This window comes from Pelophylax lessonae, assembly GCF_965119305.1.
Source record: "Pelophylax lessonae genome assembly, chromosome: 4".
NCBI lineage: Eukaryota > Metazoa > Chordata > Amphibia > Anura > Ranidae > Pelophylax > Pelophylax lessonae.
The window spans coordinates 455,851,172-455,872,518 of NC_138771.1; the positions used below are offsets into that span (position 1 = coordinate 455,851,172).

Genomic DNA, 21,347 nt, shown 5'->3' on the forward strand with positions numbered 1-21,347 from the left:
TCCATCAGAGCTCCCCTGTGCATCTGTGTCCCCATCAGAGTCCCCACTTATATCAATCTCCCCATCAGAGCTCCCCCATACATCTGTGTCTCCATCAGAGCTCCTCTATGCATCTGTGTCCCCATCAGAGTCCCCACTTATATCAATGTCCCCATCAGAGCTCCCTCTTACATCTGTGTCTCCATTAAAGTCTCCACTTATATCAGTGTGCCCAACAGAACTCCTTCATACATCTATTTCTCCATCTGATTCCCTACGTACATCAGTGTCCCCATCAGAGTCCCCTTTTCCTGTTTTATTCAGTTCACAGATTGGCTGAATAACAGTGTGTAACAGCAGGGAGGGAGATGGGAGGTGGTGTAGGTTTGAATAAGGGAAGTTTGGTCCGCCTGTGAATGCTGAGACAAGCATGCCATTGGTTGCTGGGATGCCATTGGTTGCTGTGACACCAGCCGTCCTAGCAACCAATGACAGAGTGCAGTGGGGTAGGTGGGACTGCACTGTAGATTGCACTGGAAAATGCATTCTTTATGACGGTACTTGCCTCCCATGTGCTGGTAGTCGGAGACAGGCGCTCACTAGCAATGCAGCCACCTGGGTGCTAGCTGTGGGGTTGAATGAATGTGTGCCATTGTTCAACATCACAGCCTGTGTTGCAGGGAATCCAGGAAGATAGGACGCACATGTATTTTGTCCCATTAGGAATTGAATACTATAAAAAAAAGTGATACTTCTTTATAAAAGATGAGATGTTTTCCGATTGCACTTTTTTCTTTACCTTTATCCAATAATTGGCCAGCTTGATTATTGACAAGGGTGCAGCGTATAAAAAAAAAAAAAAGAGTGCCATAAGTTGTGGATGCCTACAGCACAAGACTGGTAAAAGGCCAAATTCTTGTTTTTCAAATGTGAATTGGCACTGAGCAGGCAAGAGAGTGTATTTCAACATGGCGCATACTATGATTTTTTTTTTCAGATGGAAAAGAGGGACATCTTTCTGCAGAAGAAGTTTAGTTGGCCCTGTCACTGCCCCAATTCCTCAAATCATGAAATATATAATATACAAAATAAATGTTATCCGTCCCTTACCTCCTCTTATTGTGTCCCCCCACTGGCACCCTCCCTTCTATCTTCTTATAAGTGCCCCCTCAGAAATTTGTGTGCTCAGGGGGCATCTGTTTGGGTGCCCCCCTGAGCTGGGCTATGTGCATCAATAGACACACACAGCACAGTTCGGCCATCCCCCCGCTCTCTCTTCACAGGATTTTACTGACAGCAAAAGGAAGCTATGACTCCTACTGCTGCCTGTGTCTTCTGTAAGACCAGGAAGGCAAGGAATGGTGATGTAGACAGGACAGCACTAGATCAGTGAGAGGAGCCAGGTAAGTGTGCATTAAACTGATTATTATTACAAAACGTATTTACTTTATACTTCTATTTCATAATAACCTATGCAATAACTCAGAGGGTGTATTAAAAGGCTTTAGACCGATACAATTCTCCTTAAAGTTAGGTAATACTTTAAAAACATTTTTTATTTTTTTTTATGCATCTGATCAAAAAGAGAGGCAACTGGGGAGGAAGGAACTAAAAAAGGAATGAAATCTTTAAGAGAGACTGTCAGTTGGGCAATATGGTGCCGGTTTATTGCGGCTTAACATAGTTTCTATACAGCAGGTTATTTGATGTAAATGATCCATATAAACCAGGAGTCTCCAAACTTCGGCACACGGGCCAGATGTGGCCCTTTGCATGCCTCTATTCCTTCCCTTGGGGCACTATTCCTTCCACTGATTCAAGGCACTAATTGTTCCACTGACACCAAAGACAGGCCCTATTCCTCCCACTGACAGCAGAGATGGGGAACTAATATTTCCACTGACACCAATTATGGGGCACTATTTCTTCCACTAAAACCAATGATGGGGTACTATTCCTGCCACTGATACCAGTGATAGAACACTATTCCTCCCACTGACACCAGTGATGGGACAATATTCCTCCCCCTGACCCCAGCAATGGGGCACTATTCCTCCCATTGACAATAAAGATGGGACACTATTCCTCCCACTGACACCAGCGATGGGGTACTATTCCTCCCACTGACACCAATGATGGGACACTATTCCTGCCACTGACACCAATGATGGGACACTATTCCTGCCACTGACACCAGCGATGGGGCTCTATTTCTCCCACTGACACCAAAGATGGGACACTATTCCTGCCACTGACACCAATGGTGGGACATTATTCCTCCCACTGACACCAATGGTGGGACATTATTCCTCCCACTGACACCAATGATGGGACACTATTCCTGCCACTGAGACCAGCAATGGGGCAGTATTCTTCCCACTGATACCAATGATGGGACACTATTCCTCCCACTGACACCAATGGTGGGACATTATTCCTCCCACTGACACCAATGATGGGACACTATTCCTGCCACTGACACCAATGATGGGACACTATTCCTCCCACTGACACCAATGATGGGACACTATTCCTCCCACTGACACCAATGGTCGGACACTATTCCTCCCACTGACACCAATGATGGGACACTATTCCTGCCACTGAGACCAGCGATGGGGCCCTATTCCTCCCAGTGAGACACCAATGATGGGACACTTTTTCTCCCACTGACCACCAAGCCTATGGCATTGTTTACTCCCAAGGATTCCAGGGCATTTTCTACCCCCGCTAGCTACAGTCCGGCCCCCCTAAAACGTGAACGGCAGTAAATTGGCCCTTTGTTTTGAAAGTTTGGAGACCCCTGATATACGCAATAATTTCTAAAAACTCACTACAGTTCTTCTAGAATGGAAACATTCTTAAGACCTATTAAACAGATGCTGTTCTAATATCACCTGTTCAGATCCAGGCAGACAAGCACAGTAACCTTGCCTTTTTATTACATGGCCAATATAATAAGGAACTAACACCAATAGTGTTGAGCGAACACGGACTGTATTATTCGTGTTCGTACCGAATAATTGGATTTTTTTTACCCGAACACGGACACGGACACTTTACTGTATGTTCGGGTAAAAATCCGTGTTCGGTCGTTTTATTTCCGGGTTTTGCATGCTTTGGCGCTCTTTTCATGGCGGGCTTTCAACAGCCAATCAACAATCGTTTAACTGGTGTGCCTTAAGCCATCCCAGCCATGCCTGCAAATGTCTTAGTAGCTGTGATTGGCCGTCTGAAGCATGTGACCAAGTCTTTATAAGTTCGAGGCAGCCGCCGCAGCAGCGTCATTCTGCTGCTTAGCTAAGGGACAGAGCACACATCAATGTGCTGGCTGCTGATTAGGGAAAGATAGGCAGGAAAAAACCATTTGTGTCCGGATAGAATTGAGGGACAGGTCGGAGTGTTTAGGCAGGGCGAGTTGTAGGCATTTTAGGGATAGAGTCTGCTGAATTATAGGGTCAGTGTCTTCTACAAACTACAATCGATATTGCTGTGTGGGGGGTGGGGTGAATCTGCACTCAATCCTGATCTACGATCTCTTCTCAATCCTGTTAGGGACAGAGTCTGCTGAATTTTAGGGAAACTGTGTTCTACAAACTACAATCGATATTGCTGTGTGGTGTGGGATTGGAGATAGGCAGGTGTCAGTGATCCACATCCATTTTTCTGTGTGTGAGCTGCAGTGAACACAATCTTTTTGGGCTGCAGTGAACACAATCTTTTTGGGCTGCAGTGAACACAATCTTTTTGGGGTGCAGTGAACAAAATCTTTTTGGGGTGCAGTGAACACAATCCTTTTTGGTGTGCAGTGAACACAATCTTTGTGGGGTGCAGTGAACAAAATCCTTTGTGGGGTGCAGTGAACACAATCTTTTTGGGGTGCAGTGAACAAAATCCTTTTTGGGGTGCAGTGAACAACATCCTTTTTGGGGTGCAGTGAACACAATCTTTTTGGGGTGCAGTGAACAAAATCCTTTGTGGGGTGCAGTGAACACAATCTTTTTGGGGTGCAGTGAACACAATCTTTTTGGGGTGGAGTGAACAACATCCTTTTTGGGGTGCAGTGAACAAAATCCTTTTTGGGGTGCAGTGAACAAAATCATTTTTGGGGTGCAGTGAACACAATCTTTTTGGGGTGCAGTGAACACAATCTTTGTGGGGTGCAGTGAACACAATCTTTTTGGGGTGGAGTGAACAACATCCTTTTTGGGGTGCAGTGAACAACATCCTTTTTGGGGTGCAGTGAACACAATCTTTTTGGGGTGCAGTGAACACAATCTTTGTGGGGTACAGTGAACAGAATCTTTGTGGGGTGCAGTGAACACAATCTTTGGGGGGTACAGTGAACACAATCTTTTTGGGGTGCAGTGAACACAATCTTTGTGGGGTGCAGTGAACACAATCTTTTTGGGGTGGAGTGAACAAAATCATTTTTGGGGTGCAGTGAACAACATCCTTTTTGGGGTGCAGTGATCAAAATCCTTTTTGGGGTGCAGTGAACACAATCTTTTTGGGGTGCAGTGAACAAAATCCTTTGTGGGGTGCAGTGAACAGAATCTTTGTGGGGTGCAGTGAACACAATCTTTGGGGGGGGGTACAGTGAACACAATCTTTTTGGGGTGCAGTGAACACAATCTTTGTGGGGTACAGTGAACAGAATCTTTGTGGGGTGCAGTGAACACAATCTTTGGGGGGTACAGTGAACACAATCTTTTTGGGGTGCAGTGAACACAATCTTTGGGGGGTACAGTGAACACAATCTTTTTGGGGTGCAGTGAACACAATCTTTGTGGGGTGCAGTGAACACAATCTTTGGGGGGGTACAGTGAACACAATCTTTTTGGGGTGCAGTGAACAACATCCTTTTAGGGTGCAGTGAACACAATCTTTGTGGGGTGCAGTGAACAACATCCTTTTAGGGTGCAGTGAACACAATCTTTGTGGGGTACAGTGAACAGAATCTTTGTGGGGTGCAGTGAACACAATCTTTGGGGGGTACAGTGAACACAATCTTTGTGAGGTGCAGTGAACACAATCTTTGTGGGGTGCAGTGAACACAATCATTGTGGGGTGCAGTGAACTCAATCTTTGTGGGGTACAGTGAACACAATCTCATACTTCTGAAGATTTGAGGGTGCTGCCTGTTCCATACTCCCCCTACTCCTCATCTAGCCTTTTAGGGGTACAAACAATAGTAATTGGGGCCTAGTGTGGTTGTGTACGTGTGATATACATACACTTTTTTTGGATCATATTTTCTATTCCGCTATTTAATCAAAAACCTTTGGGGATCAGTTAAATTGGGGGATAGTCTGTGTTGGTACGTGTGAGAGAGATCCACCTTTCCAAGTTGTTGGGGTTCATCTCATACTTCTGAAGGTTTGAGGGTGCTGCCTGTTCCATACTCCCCCTACTCCTAGCCTTTTAGGGGTACAAACAATAGTAATTGGGGCCTAGTGTGGTTGTGTACGTGTGATATACATACACTTTTTTTGGATCATATTTTCTATTCCGCTATTTAATCAAAAACCTTTGGGGATCAGTTAAATTGGGGGATAGTCTGTGTTGGTACGTGTGAGAGAGATCCACCTTTCCAAGTTTTTGGGGTTCATCTCATACTTCTGAAGGTTTGAGGGTGCTGCCTGTTCCATACCCCCCCTACTCCTCATCTAGCCTTTTAGGGGTACAAACAATAGTAATTGGGGCCTAGTGTGGTTGTGTACGTGTGATATACATACACTTTTTTTGGATCATATTTTCTATTCCGCTATTTAATCAAAAACCTTTGGGGATCAGTTAAATTGGGGGATAGTCTGTGTTGGTACGTGTGAGAGAGATCCACCTTTCCAAGTTGTTGGGGTTCATCTCATACTTCTGAAGGTTTGAGGGTGCTGCCTGTTCCATACTCCCCCTACTCCTCATCTAGCCTTTTAGGGGTACAAACAATAGTAATTGGGGCCCAGTGTGGTTGTGTACGTGTGATATACATACACTTTTTTTGGATCATATTTTCTATTCCGCTATTTAATCAAAAACCTTTGGGGATCAGTTAAATTGGGGGATAGTCTGTGTTGGTACGTGTGAGAGAGATCCACCTTTCCAAGTTGTTGGGGTTCATCTCATACTTCTGAAGGTTTGAGGGTGCTGCCTGTTCCATACTCCCCCTACTCCTCATCTAGCCTTTTAGGGGTACAAACAATAGTAATTGGGGCCTAGTGTGGTTGTGTACGTGTGATATACATACACTTTTTTTGGATCATATTTTCTATTCCGCTATTTAATCAAAAACCTTTGGGGATCAGTTAAATTGGGGGATAGTCTGTGTTGGTACGTGTGAGAGAGATCCACCTTTCCAAGTTGTTGGGGTTCATCTCATACTTCTGAAGGTTTGAGGGTGCTGCCTGTTCCATACCCCCCCTACTCCTCATCTAGCCTTTTAGGGGTACAAACAATAGTAATTGGGGCCTAGTGTGGTTGTGTACGTGTGATATACATACACTTTTTTTGGATCATATTTTCTATTCCGCTATTTAATCAAAAACCTTTGGGGATCAGTTAAATTGGGGGATAGTCTGTGTTGGTACGTGTGAGAGAGATCCACCTTTCCAAGTTGTTGGGGTTCATCTCATACTTCTGAAGGTTTGAGGGTGCTGCCTGTTCCATACCCCCCCTACTCCTCATCTAGCCTTTTAGGGGTACAAACAATAGTAATTGGGGCCTAGTGTGGTTGTGTACGTGTGATATACATACACTTTTTTTGGATCATATTTTCTATTCCGCTATTTAATCAAAAACCTTTGGGGATCAGTTAAATTGGGGGATAGTCTGTGTTGGTACGTGTGAGAGAGATCCACCTTTCCAAGTTGTTGGGGTTCATCTCATACTTCTGAAGGTTTGAGGGTGCTGCCTGTTCCATACTCCCCCTACTCCTCATCTAGCCTTTTAGGGGTACAAACAATAGTAATTGGGGCCTAGTGTGGTTGTGTACGTGTGATATACATACACTTTTTTTGGATCATATTTTCTATTCCGCTATTTAATCAAAAACCTTTGGGGATCAGTTAAATTGGGGGATAGTCTGTGTTGGTACGTGTGAGAGAGATCCACCTTTCCAAGTTGTTGGGGTTCATCTCATACTTCTGAAGGTTTGAGGGTGCTGCCTGTTCCATACTCCCCCTACTCCTCATCTAGCCTTTTAGGGGTACAAACAATAGTAATTGGGGCCTAGTGTGGTTGTGTACGTGTGATATACATACACTTTTTTTGGATCATATTTTCTATTCCGCTATTTAATGAAAAACCTTTGGGGATCAGTTAAATTGGGGGATAGTCTGTGTTGGTACGTGTGAGAGAGATCCACCTTTCCAAGTTGTTGGGGTTCATCTCATACTTCTGAAGGTTTGAGGGTGCTGCCTGTTCCATACCCCCCCTACTCCTCATCTAGCCTTTTAGGGGTACAAACAATAGTAATTGGGGCCTAGTGTGGTTGTGTACGTGTGATATACATACACTTTTTTTGGATCATATTTTCTATTCCGCTATTTAATCAAAAACCTTTGGGGATCAGTTAAATTGGGGGATAGTCTGTGTTGGTACGTGTGAGAGAGATCCACCTTTCCAAGTTTTTGGGGTTCATCTCATACTTCTGAAGATTTGAGGGTGCTGCCTGTTCCATACTCCTCCTCCTACTGCTCAACCATCCTTTTAGGGGTACAAACAATAGTAGTTGGGGCCTAGTGTGGTGGTGTACGTGCGAGATACATACACTTTCTTTTTGATCATATTTTCTATTCCGCTATTCAATTAAAACCTTTGGGGATCAATTCAATTGCGAGATAGTCTGTGTCGGTACGTGTGAGATCCACCTTTCCAAGTTGTTGGGGTTCATCTCATACTTCTGAAGATTTGAGGGTGCTGCCTGTTCCATACTCCTGCTCCTACTGCTCAACCATCCTTTTAGGGGTACAAACAATAGTAATTGGGGCCTAGTGTGGTTGTGTACGTGCGAGATACATACACTTTTTTTGATCATATTTCCTATTCCGCTATTCAATAAAAACCTTTGAGGATCAATTGAATTGCGGGATAGTCTGTGTCGGTACGTGTGAGATCCACCTTTCCAAGTTTTTGGGGTTCATCTCATACTTCTGAAGATTTGAGGGTGCTGCCTGTTCCATACTCCTCCTCCTACTCCTCATCCATCCTTTTAGGGGTACAAACAATAGTAATTGGGGCCTAGTGTGGTTGTGTACGTGCGAGATACATACACTTTTTTTGATCATATTTCCTATTCCGCTATTCAATAAAAACCTTTGAGGATCAATTGAATTGCGGGATAGTCTGTGTCGGTACGTGTGAGATCCACCTTTCCAAGTTTTTGGGGTTCATCTCATACTTCTGAAGATTTGAGGGTGCTGTCTGTTCCATACTCCTCCTACTCCTCATCCATCCTTTTAGGGGTAGAAACAATAGTAATTGGGGCCTAGTGTGGTTTTGTACGTGCGAGATACATACACTTTTTTGGATCATATTTCCTATTCCGCTATTCAATAAAAACCTTTCTAGGGCAAGATCTTAAATTACAGAAATATGAGGAGACCGTCAAATAAGGGCCGTGGCCTGGGTCGTGGTGCTGCTGGTAGAGCTCCTGTTGCAAGGAGAGGACGTGGTCGATCTGTGCCAGCTACACGCACAAGTGAAACACCTTCCTCAAGTGTGAGTAGGCGACAGAACCTGCATCAGTATTTGGTAGGGCATCAAACGCCCCTAGAAGTGATGAGGCCAGAACAAGTTGAGGCGATAGTAGATTGGTTTGCTGCTGACAGTGCCTCCAGTTCCTTCACATTGTCTCCCACCCAGTCTACTGCAGAAAGGTCAGAGTTGGCACCTGCAGCCAATGTCCAACCGTCTTTCACCTCACCCCCTTGCAAATCAGGCCAGCAGTCTGAGCCCCAAGCCATACAGCAGTCTCTTATTCTTTTTGAGGACTCTGTCAGCAGGGTTTCCCAGGGCCATCCACCTAGCCCTGCCCCAGAAGTGGAAGAGATTGAGTGCAGCGATGCCCAACCACTTATTTCTCAAGATGAGTACATGCAAGGATCATCGCAGCACGTCTCCGATGATGACGAAACGCAGGTGCCAACTGCTGCGGCGTTCAGCATTGTGGAGACCGACAAGGAGGGCAGGGGTGAAGACTGGGTGGAAGATGATGTGGAGGACGATGAGGTCCTCGACCCCACATGGAATGAACGTCATGCAGGTGACCTGAGTAGTTTGGAGGAAGAGGCGGTGGTCGCACAGAGCCACCAGCACAGCAGAAGAGGGAGCAGGGTGCAGAAGCGGAGCGGCCGTGCCCTAGACACTACGCCCGCTACTGCCCAACGCAGCAAGGGAACGAGCGCACCAAAGTCAGCTCAAAGGAGTTCTCTAGCGTGGAAGTTCTTTAGAAAATGTGCTGATGACAGGACACGAGTGGTTTGCACCCTGTGCAATCAGAGCTTGAAGCGAGGCATAAACCTTCTCAACCTGAGCACAACCTGCATGATCAGGCATCTAAGTGCAAAGCACGAGCTGCAGTGGAGTACACACCTTCAAAACCAAGAAACGTCTCTGGCTCATCCTGCTTCCTCTTCTGCTGCAGTCTCGGCCGCTCCAGCCACATCTGTAGTGATACCGGCACCTGCCACCCCGCAAACAGACGATCTGTCAGCAACACCACCACCTGGGTCACCAACAACCATCTCCACAATGTCCCGTGGAAGCGTTCAGCTTTCCATCTCCCAAACACTTGAGAGGAAGAGGAAGTACCCCCCTACCCACCCGCGATCCCTGGCCCTGAATGCCAGCATTTCAAAATTATTGGCCTTTGAAATGCTGTCATTCCGTCTGGTGGAGACGCACAGTTTTAAAAACCTTATGTCGGTGGCTGTCCCACAGTACGTCGTGCCCAGCCGCCACTACTTTTCCAGGCAAGCCATCCCTTCCCTGCACAACCAAGTGGGGGAAAATATCAGGTGTGCACTGCGCAACGCCATCTGTGCCAAGGTCCACCTAACTACGGATACGTGGACCAGTAAGCACGGTCAGGGGCGTTATATCTCCCTAACGGCACACTGGGTAAATGCAGTGGCGGATGGGCCTGAGGCGGATAGCAATTTGGCGCATGTCCTTCCACCACCGAGGATTGCAGGGCGCTTCAGTTTGCCTCCTGTTCCTAACTCCTCCTACTCCGCTTCCTCATCCTCTACCGCCTCCTCATCCGGACAGCGTAACACCTTCACCACCAACTTCAGCACGGCCAGGGGTAAACGACAGCAGGCAGTTTTACAACTTGCCTGTTTGGGGGACAAACCACACACCGCGCAGGAGTTGTGGAGGAGCATGGAACAGCAGACAAATGAGTGGTTGCTGCCAGCGAGCCTCAAGCCCGGCCTGGTGGTGTGCGATAACGGGCGAAATCTCATAGCAGCTCTGGGCCTAGCCGGTTTGACGCACATCCCTTGCCTGGCGCATGTGCTGAATTTGGTGGTGCAGAGGTTCCTTAAAAACTACCCCGATATGTCAGAGCTGCTGCAGAAAGTGCGGGCCGTTTGTGCGCACTTTCGGCGTTCTCACCCTGCTGCTGCTCGCCTGGCAGCGCTGCAGCGTAACTTCGGCCTTCCCGCTCACCGCCTCATATGTGACGTGCCCACAAGGTGGAACTCCACCTTGCACATGCTGGAAAGACTGTGCGAGCAGCAGCAGGCCATAGTGGAGTTTCAGCTGCAGCACGCACGCGTGAGTCGCTCTGCGGAACAGCACCACTTCACCACCAATAACTGGGCCTCCATGCGAGACCTGTGTGCCTTGTTGCGCTGTTTTGAGTACTCCACCAACATGGCCAGTGGCAATGACGCCGTTCTCAGCTTAACTATCCCACTTCTATGCCTCCTTGAAAAAACAATTCGGGCGATGATGGAAGAGGATGTGGCACAGGATGAGGAGGAGGAGGAGGATGAAGAGGTAACATTTCCAAGGCTTTCAGGGCAGTCATTCGCAAGGGGCTCCGAGGGTGGGTTCCTGCACACGCAAACGCCAGGGACGCAATTGTCCAGCAGGGGCACAGTTCTGGAGGATGAGGAGGATGAGGAGGAGGAGGAGCTGGAGGAGGAGATGGAACCATGTTCACAGCAGGGTGGCACCCAGGCCAGCTCATGGCCATCACTGGTGCGTGGCTGGGGGGATACAGAGGACACGGACGATACACCTCCCACAGAGGACAGCCTTTCGTTGCCTCTGGGCAGCCTGGCACACATGAGCGATTACATGCTGCAGTGTCTCCACAACGACCGCCGAGTTGCTCACATTCTAACTTGTGCTGATTACTGGGTGGCCACGCTGCTGGATCCCCGTTACAAGGACAACGTACCGTCCTTAATTCACTCACTGGAGCGCGATCGCAAGATGCGCGAGTACAAGCGCACGCTGGTAGACGCCATGCTGCTGGCATTCCCATCTGACAGCGGGGCCACAGTGGAAGCACAAGGCAGAGGAGGAGGAGGAGGAGGTCGCCAACGCAACCAGGGCACCGCCAGCACCTCAGAAGGCAGGGTTAGCATGGCCGAAATGTGGAAAAGCTTTGTCAGCACGCCACAACAAACAGCAGCACCAGCAGCTCAGATGGAACGTCTTAGCAGGAGGCAGCATTTTACCAACATGGTGGAGCAGTATGTGTGCACACGCCTACATGTAGTGAATGACGGGTCTGCCCCCTTCAACTTCTGGGTCTCCAAATTGGGCACATGGCCTGAGCTTGCCCTTTACGCCTTGGAGGTGCTGGCGTGCCCTGCAGCCAGTGTATTATCTGAACGGGTATTTAGCACGGCTGGGGGCGTTATAACAGACAAGCGCAGCCGCCTGTCCAGAGACAATGTGGACAAGCTCACGTTCATTAAAATGAACCAGGCATGGATCCCACGGGACTTTTCCGTACCTTATGCAGAATAGCAATGGATACCGACCTTACCCACCCATTGTTCCATTTTTGCTCTTTCTCACTCTTTTGGGGTGTACCCTCATTTAAAATTTTTGAAAAGAAGCAGTGTTGGCTACCTCGTCCTCCTCCTCAGGGCCAGATTAATGTAGGGGCTATTGGAGCTGCAGCTCCAGGCCCCTACCTTTTATATAGGCCCCGGGTTGGCCATATTCACTGTTACCGCTCTTCTGTCACTTGTAAACACAGAAGTCTGGCTTCTATGCTCGCTTCCCCAGGCAGCACCCTCAGAACCTCCCCACACAGCGTGAAGGCCGGACAAGGAGGGACAGTTGGCGATGCATGGATGTGTTTATGGGCTTCAGAGACAGCATCCCATGTTGAATTAGGCATGCATGGCTGCACCCTTCCTCCTCTGGGTGCATGGCAAGGCACGGCCCTTAAGGCCCTTCAAAATCCTCAGCACCAAGCCCATGATGCTGTTAATCCGGCCCTGGTCCTCCTCCACCGCCGCTTCCACCTACACCGCCCATAGGTGTGCGCAGCCTATTGCATTAAGGTGTGCACCCCAAAGTTGAAATACACATGCATGTGTTTGCCAGCAGGGAGAGTAATGTATCGGGGCCATGTACCTGTAGGCAAGGAGAAATAGAGCAGAGCAGGTCCCAGGGAGATCTTTCCCATCTCCTCACTGGCAATGCTATGTGCCCTAGGTGATTAGGGTGTGCCCAGGCACACCCAGCACACCCTGTGCGCACGCCTATGTCACCGCCACATCCACCACCACCTCAACCTCCCTCCTACTCCATATGGGCCTCGTCCTTCAGAGATGAAGAAGAACATTGTTTTATTTTTCTGTTTTTTTTTGTTGTTTTAAGTTATTTCCCTATCCACATTTGTTTGCAGAGCACTTGCCATGCTCTTAATTACGTTTTGCTGCCATTTGCAGCACTCTAGCCCTTTCCTTTGGTGTTTTAGAGCCATTTTAGTGCCTTAAAGTTCGGGTCCCCATTGACTTCAATGGGGTTCGGTGTCCGGGAAAAGTTCGGTAAAAGTCCGGGACACGGACCCGGACTTTTTTTTAAAGTTCGGCCGAACCCGTCGAACACGGACATCTAGGTGTCCGCTCAACCCTAATAGTAAGTATTATTTGGAAAGAACTGAAAAGGAAAAATCCACACTAAACAGAACCCTTTATGGTAAATAGACATGAACAGGGCCAGGCTATATCTCAGCTTTTCTGTGAAAAGGGTGCCACCTAGTGGAGTTAGAGAGGACTGTGCCATGTAGATAAATCATAAGCAGAAACTGCAATTCTATTTGTTATAGTGAGATACATGCAATGGTTTTAAAGAGTTTAGAAATAACAATGTCTAAACTTTTGAGGTCTGCATTAGATGACAATTGTGGTTTGTATACAGTATATTGTTTTTTCGGCACTGAGACACTCTAGGTGCTGGAGGGACATCTCTTTTGCTTTAACTAAATCTAAAGCCATTTTTTTTTTCTTTGGATTGAGGGGGAAAGGGTTAGACCCTCTGTCAAGTTTTTATTGTTGCCTGTGTCCCCATTGGGGGTACACATACACTCCTCTATGTGTACTGATGACCACTGTCACCAAAAAAATGAGGTGAAATCCAGAACTTTAGAGTTGCCCACAGGTCAAAATGTAAGGAGAATTCTTCCAATACGACACCTGTTCTGGAGTGAGGGGAATTCCTCTCTAACTTCCTTTTGCATCTCCGGGACAGGAAATAGGTATATTGGATGATGAATTAGTGGTATATAAGTGGTATATAAGCAAGGAATGAACGTCTTGAAAGTAAGTATGTGGTTGTCTAAATGTAGGTCTGGAGGAAGTTTGGCGCCTGTGGAGGGCATGGTTTGCTGTGAGGTTAGGGAAAAAGTAAAAACCAGGAAGCCCCATAGGTGTGCACAGGGACTGTGCCTAAGCACACCCTAATCGCTTCGTGTGGTGCTAATTCCTCCAACTGCCCGGGCTTTCCCCTGGTAGCACGGTGTGGGACAGAGGATGTGGGGACTCCCTGGGTGATCCAGAGCCAGGGGTGATCGATGCGGTGGGGGCGTGGCCCCCAAAGTTTGGATACTGGAGAAGCTTCGAGAATGCACAAGGCATCACCCTGGTACCGTTGTTTAGAGCCGGCAGTCGGCTTTCTTGGGGTAACGACCAATGCGGCTTGGGAGCCGCTCGGTCATTACCCCGGCGAGCGGGAGGGGACATCCCCCCTCCCACCACCTTCCGTGGCTTTGCCCGGGTCTCCCATCCCACCGGGAGACCCGAGCACCCAGCCAGCACGTCCGTCGGCTGGATGGAGTCCCAATCAAAGCCGGAAGCGGCTTCGATCGGGTCTCCGATGACGTAAATCGGAGGCGGCGTCCATGACGTCACGTCCGGGTTACTCTGCTGCTAAAGGCGGCAAATTCAAAAAACGAGTGTATTCAAAAATGCCGTTTGCTGCATTTTGAATACATGGAAGTGCAGGGGAGGGGTCTAGGGTCTTTTAGACCCTCGATCCCTCCATAAAGAGTACCTGTCACTGCATATTACTGTCACAAGGGATGTTTAGATTGCTTGTGACAGCAATAAAAGTGATCAGATTTTTTATTTTTTTTTGTACCGTTTAGGAGATATTTACCTTACATGCAGCCAGTGACATCACTGGCGCATGCGCTCTGAAGGAACGGCCGCTGGTGCCGTTCCTTCAGAGCCCCGTGCCGCGACCGTCGGCTCCCAATCAGATGGCCGGATGCCGCGATCCTGGAAGATGGGCGACTGAACATGTCGCCTGTCATAGAGGTAAGCGGGCGGCACGGCGGGGGCTTGTTCTAAGGTAAGTATTTCATAATGAGCTAGTATGCGATAAATACTAGCTCATTATTTGTTTCTCTTTCAGGTTGAAAAAAATAAAAAATTTGGGTTTACAACCTCTTTAAGTGGTTAAGTTAGATAGGAACCTCAGATTGTAAACTCCTTGTGGGCAGGGACTGATGTGAATGTACACCATATATGTAAATCACTGCGTAAATTGACATAAGTACCTGTATTAAATAAATTCCTTCTTTTTTAACTTGAAAACCATAAAGATATACTTTCAAATCTTTTATCTTACAATATTTTTCTTCAGCAGAACACTGTGAGATCTTGACCAAGGGCACTTACAGTGTACGTAGATCAACATATACTTGGTGGACATCTGGCGAAGGTTATCAAACTCTGCGATACAATACAGAGAACCAGCAAGAGAAAGCTGTGGTTGATATATGACGAATCCTTTTTTCTGGTCAAAGGAGATCTTTACCCCATCCACTGGGATCTGCTCTGGTGGGAACTCTCTATGCAAAGTCACTTTAGCCAATGGGTTGGTGACTTGGCAGGGCAGCAGAGCTGGTTGTCTTGTGCGCATCTGCACAACCACATAATAATCTTCAGTTGGGACAAAGAGCTCCTGGGGATCTACAAAGGAACAGAACGAAAGCATCATATCTGATCATTCCAAGGATAAATGCAATGATTACAGAAAAATCATATTACCGTCAATTAGACAATTCGATTCTGACATTCTGACATAGCAAACATTATTTGTTAAAGCTTATCTTAAAGGTAATTCTATTCATTACTAAAAACTCAGTTCTACACACTCGAGAGTCTTTGTTACCGAGAAGTGATCAGACAATATGGTCTTTGCACCTAATTTACCAATATTTCAACCAGAAACATTAAGCCACATTCCAGAAGCCACTGCAAAATAAAATGTATGACCATTATTAAATCTGTTTTTACAAAAATAGGACAATATTGTCCTGTGGTGGCTCAGCACTCTTAAAGCTGGAATTTAGGTATGGCAAATTTTACATAGTTACATTGGTCCAGCTAGGTATGTACTATACCTATGGGATCATTATTGAAGCCAGAAATCACTGTAATAGACACTGCAATGATCTCCACTGTCTTGCAGGTCCTGTGCTGAGTGGCAGTCCTGCTGCTTATTAATGCATGAGGTTGCTTGCTTGGCTCTGGTGCCTTTTTAGAGAACACTGCATTTTCTTAATAAAAGTAAAGTGTTTTTTGATTGGACAAAGTAAAGATTGCAATGTCAACGCCCTCCTACTCCACCTTGTCCAATTATGAATGCTTTGCATTCATTGATAAAAATGCAAAGTGTCCCCAAATGGCACCTATGCCAAGCGAGTGACCACCTGTATTCACAATGTAGCAGGATAGCTGCTCAGCACGGGACCTGGAAGTTAGTGCCTACTACAGTGATTTACAGCTTCCATGGGGAAACCACAGGTATGGAAAATAAATGCTTACATTGGTATGTAAAAATGATCATACCTATACTTCAGTTTTTAGTACTTGGGTATTAGAAATTGTATAATCAATTGTAGATAACACACTGCATACAGCTACACTATATTGTCAAAAGTGTTTGGACGCCTGCTTTTACACGCACATGAACTTTAATGGCATCTCGGTCTCAGTCCATAGCGTTCAATATTGAGTTGGGCTACGCTTTGCAGCTATAACAGCTTCAGCTCTTCTGGGAAGGCTGTCCACAAGGTTTAGGACTTTGTCTATGGGAATGTTTGACCATTCTTCCAGAACCACATTTGTTAGGTCAGCCACTGATGTTGGAGAGAAGACCTGGCTCGCAGTCTGCGATCTAATTCATACCAAAGGTGTTCTATCGGGTTAAGGTCAGGACTATGTGCAGGCCAGTCAAGTTTCTCCACCCCAAACTCACTCATCCATTTCTTTATGGATCTTGCTTTGTGCACTGGTCCAACTCATTTGGGGTAGGGGGGATTATGGTATGGGGTTGTTTTTCAGGGGTTTGGGCTTTGCCCCTTAGCTCCAGTGAAGGGAACTCTTCAGGCATTAGCATACCAAAACATTTTGGACAATTTCATGCTCCCAACTTTGTGGGAATAGTTTGCGGATGGCTCCTTCCTGTTCCAACATGACTGAGCACCAGTGCAGAGTCCTGACCTTAACCTGATAGAACACCTTTGGGATGAATTAGAGCACAGACTGCAAGGCAGGGCCTCTCGTCCAACATCAGTGCCTGACCTCACAAATGCCCTTCTGGAAGAATGGTCAAACATTCCCATAGAGACACACCTAAACCTTGTGGACAGCCTTCCTAGAAGAGTTGAAGCTGTTATAGCTGCAAAGGGTGGGCCAACTCAATACTTGACCCTACGGACTAAGACTGGGATGCCATTAAATTCCATGTAAGTGTAAAGGTAGGCGTCCCAATACTTTTGGTAATATAGTGTATACCTAAAACTTATCTTTCATCTGTACTAAGTAAAATAGAAAAAAGAACGATCCCAGATGGAACTGGCAATACACTGCATTACACCTCAAAGATATAGTTAACACATATAACTGGATGTACTTGACAAATAAGGACTAAGGAAGCTACATAGATGAGTGTTGATATGTCTTCAACATTACAGAACAAGTAAAGTTGAATGTGACTAAAGCCTAGTACACACAGGCCGGATGTCAGGCAGTATTGGCCAGTTTAATAGAAACTGGCTGACATTCGGCCTGTGTGTACTGGAATCAATCCGTTCGGCCCTGCTGGGTTGAATGAAAAAAACGAATAGTGTGTGCTAGGCTAAACTAATACTATATATACACCAGTGGCGGCCCGTGCATAGGGGGCGCCAGGGCGCCGCCCCCCTTAAAAAAAGGAAAAAAAAATGACAAAAAAGAACAATAAAGTTAGGAAAAAAAAAATCGGTTCGTCGGCCTGACCATCCTATGTGGTGGCTAAAGGGGGGGTGGGGTTTACAACTCAGAAAGGCGCCGATTGGCTGCCTTCTGGGGGCGTAACCTGGGCGCAGGAAAGAGCACTTGGCCACCCCCACCTTCGTGATGTCCTGGCTGTGATTGGTCCAGTCTCCAGCCTGGACCAATCATCATCCAGGACATCCAATCGCGACGTCACAATGGGGGCGGTGCCGGTGCGTGCGTCAGTCACTCACCGTCACCGCCGCTCGGAGGACGAGGGAGAAGCCGCTCACCTTCCCACCCCTGCAGAAGAGGACGAACTGGATCGAGGAGGGGAGAATCCGCCGCCGCCAGGTAAGTGCATTAAATTGAAGGGAGCACGCATGCTGGTCTCTGCATTGATTGGGGGACAATGCTGTGGGCACTCTGCAATCATTGGGGTACAATGCTGTGGGCACTCTGCAATCATTGGGGTACGATGCTGTGGCACTCTGCAATCATTGGGGTACAATTCTGTGGCACTCTGCAATCATTGGGGTACAATGCTGTGGCACTCTGCAATCATTGGGGTACAATTCTGTGGCACTCTGCAATCATTGGGGTACAATTCTGTGGCACTCTGCAATCATTGGGGTACAATTCTGTGGCACTCTGCAATCATTGGGGTACAATGCTGTGGGCACTCTGCAATCATTGGGGTACAATGCTGTGGCACTCTGCATTGATTGGGGGACAATGCTGTGGCACTCTGCAATCATTGGGGTACAATTCTGTGGCACTTTGCAATCATTGGGGTACAATGCTGTGGGCACTCTGCAATCATTGGGGTACAATTCTGTGGCACTCTGCAATCATTGGGGTACAATGCTGTGGCACTCTGCAATCATTGGGGTACAATGCTGTGGGCACTCTGCAATCATTGGGGTACAATTCTGTGGCACTCTGCAATCATTGGGGTACAATGCTGTGGCACTCTGCAATCATTGGGGTACAATGCTGTGGGCACTCTGCAATCATTGGGGTACAATGCTGTGGGCACTCTGCAATCATTGTGGTACAATGCTCTGGCACTCTGCAATCATTGGTGTACAATGCTGTGGGCACTCTGCAATCATTGGGGTACAATGCTGTGGGCACTCTGCAATCATTGGGGTACAATTCTGTGGCACTCTGCAATCATTGGGGTACAATTCTGTGGCACTCTGCAATCATTGGTGTACAATGCTGTGGGCACTCTGCAATCATTGGGGTACAATGCTGTGGCACTCTGCAATCATTGGGGTACAATGCTGTGGGCACTCTGCAATCATTGGGGTACAATGCTGTGGCACTCTGCAATCATTGGGGACAATGCTGTGGCGCTCTGCAGTGATTGGGGACAATGCTGTGGCGCTCTGCATTGAAAGGGGCTCGCACGCTGAACTCTGCATTGATGGGGGCACGGAACAGTGTTCATTGCATTGAAGGGGGCACAGCACAGTTGCATTGAAGGGGGCACGCACGCTGAACTCTGCATTGTGGGGGCACAGCACAGTGTTCATTGCATTGAAGGGGGCACAGCACAGTGTTTATTGCATTGAAGGGGGCACAGCACAGTGTTTATTGCATTGAAGGGGTCACAGCACATTGTTCATTGCACTGAAGGGGTCACAGCACAGTGTTTATTGCATTGAAGGGGTCACAGCACAGTGTTTATTGCATTGAAGGGGTCACAGCACATTGTTCATTGCATTGAAGGGGGCACAGCACAGTGTTTATTTCATTGAAGGGGGCACAGCACAGTGTTTATTGCATTGAAGGGGGCACAGCACAGTGTTTATTGCATTGAAGGGGTCACAGCACATTGTTCATTGCACTGAAGGGGTCACAGCACAGTGTTTATTGCATTGAAGGGGTCACAGCACAGTGTTTATTGCATTGAAGGGGTCACAGCACATTGTTCATTGCATTGAAGGGGGCACAGCACAGTGTTTATTTCATTGAAGGGGGCACAGCACAGTGTTTATTGCATTGAAGGGGGCACAGCACAGTGTTTATTGCATTGAAGGGGTCACAGCACATTGTTCATTGCATTGAAGGGGGCACAGCACAGTGTTCATTGCATTGAAGGGGGCACAGCACAGTGTTTATTGCATTGAAGGGGGCACAGCACAGTGTTTATTGCATTGAAGGGGGCACAGCACAGTGTTCATTGCATTGAAGGGGGCACGCACGCTGATCTCTGCATTAAAGGGGGCACGCACGCTGGTCTCTGCATTGAAAGGGGGTATGTACGCTGGTCTCTGCATTGAAAGGGGGCAAGTATGCTGGTCTCTGCATTGAAAGGGGGCATGTACGCTGGTCTCTGCATTGAAAGGGGGCATATACCATCTCCTGTACCATGACCTGTGCCATGCCTATACCATATCTGTGCCATGCCTATACCATATCTGTAAGCAAAGAAAACAAGAAAGGGCGCACCAACCTTGCGCATTATCCTCAATAAAAGGCTTTATTTATGTAACATTAAAAATGGCTACTCACAGACGTAGATAAAAGTATATCGTATCAAGCTAGATTGCTCAACTGTCCGGGTTTAGTCCATATAATCGTCCATGACCGATGAGATGACTGACGCGTTTCGAGGCCTAGCCTCTTCCCCAGAGCCACTGTGTCATGGCTGTCTCTTTGGTTTAAATAGTGATGCAGTGAGGTAGCGATCCAGTCACTACCCCCAGGTGGGAGTGTCCCCTCCCCCGGGGGAGTGGCCAGAGCACCACCCCACTCCCTCTCGTGACATCATTAGTAGTATACAGTGGCATACATCGATCATGCAGATACAATACAAATGCTAAAATAATATATACGTATAATTAAAAACATATGCATAAAAACAGTACAGCAATAAAAAATCAAGATAAGACCCACAGTCTTATCTTGATTTTTTATTGTTGTACTGTTTTTATGCATATGTTTTTAACCGGTTGCCGACTGCCCACAGTATATTTACTGCGGCAGTCAGCCCCGGCCAGGCAGAGTGACTACCCCAGTCCGATATGGGCAGCAAGACCTTAGCCATCTGAGAAGCCAGTTGTCAGTCCCGTGAGGAGTTTGGTCGAGGGGCTTGGATACCAAGCGCAGGAGAAGGGTGGTTACACCTTATTGTTTTTTGGAGCTATACCATATCTGTTCCATGCCTATACCATCTCCTGTACCATCACCTATGCCATGCCTATACCATCACCTGTGCCATGCCTGTACCATGACTTCAAAGTCACGCAATTTTTTACTGCGTTTTTTGGCGCGAAGCAATACCTATTACATTTTTCTTTTTGCGCCCCCCCCCCCAAAAAATTTGGAGCACCAGCCGCCACTGATATACACCATAACCTGGATAAATGAGAACTCTCGCAGACAAGCAATTATACTATTACCCTGGTACTTTGTTCAGAAATAGTCTATCAATAGATTGTTGTGCTCACTTAGAACATTAGTGGACCATGCCTGCATAACAGATGTTGAATCAAGTATTTGTACTTTCCATCGGAAGCCTATGTAACAGGCTGAGAGGACAGGGGCACAAATGGAAGACAGGAACAGAGCGTTGTCACCCTAAAAACATGAAATACCAGAAAGATGAACTTTATGACAGAA

General features: G+C 47.1%; 2 protein-coding genes across 2 annotated transcripts in view; one reads left to right on the forward strand and one right to left on the reverse strand.

The window, feature by feature from the left end:
- CCDC69 (coiled-coil domain containing 69) overlaps positions 1–15,237 on the forward strand; it is a 131,718-nt gene extending 116,481 nt beyond the window's left edge. Inside the window, exon 9 of the mRNA XM_082252922.1 lies at positions 15,100–15,237. Within this exon, the coding sequence (XP_082109048.1) occupies positions 15,100–15,109 (10 nt within the window). The 3' untranslated portion in view covers positions 15,110–15,237. The remainder of the gene's footprint in view (positions 1–15,099) is intronic.
- LOC309552116 (platelet-derived growth factor receptor-like protein) overlaps positions 1–21,347 on the reverse strand; it is a 67,326-nt gene that overhangs the window by 11,357 nt on the left and 34,622 nt on the right. The window contains exon 4 of the mRNA XM_082252920.1: positions 15,132–15,425. Within this exon, the coding sequence (XP_082109046.1) occupies positions 15,132–15,425 (294 nt within the window). The remainder of the gene's footprint in view (positions 1–15,131; positions 15,426–21,347) is intronic.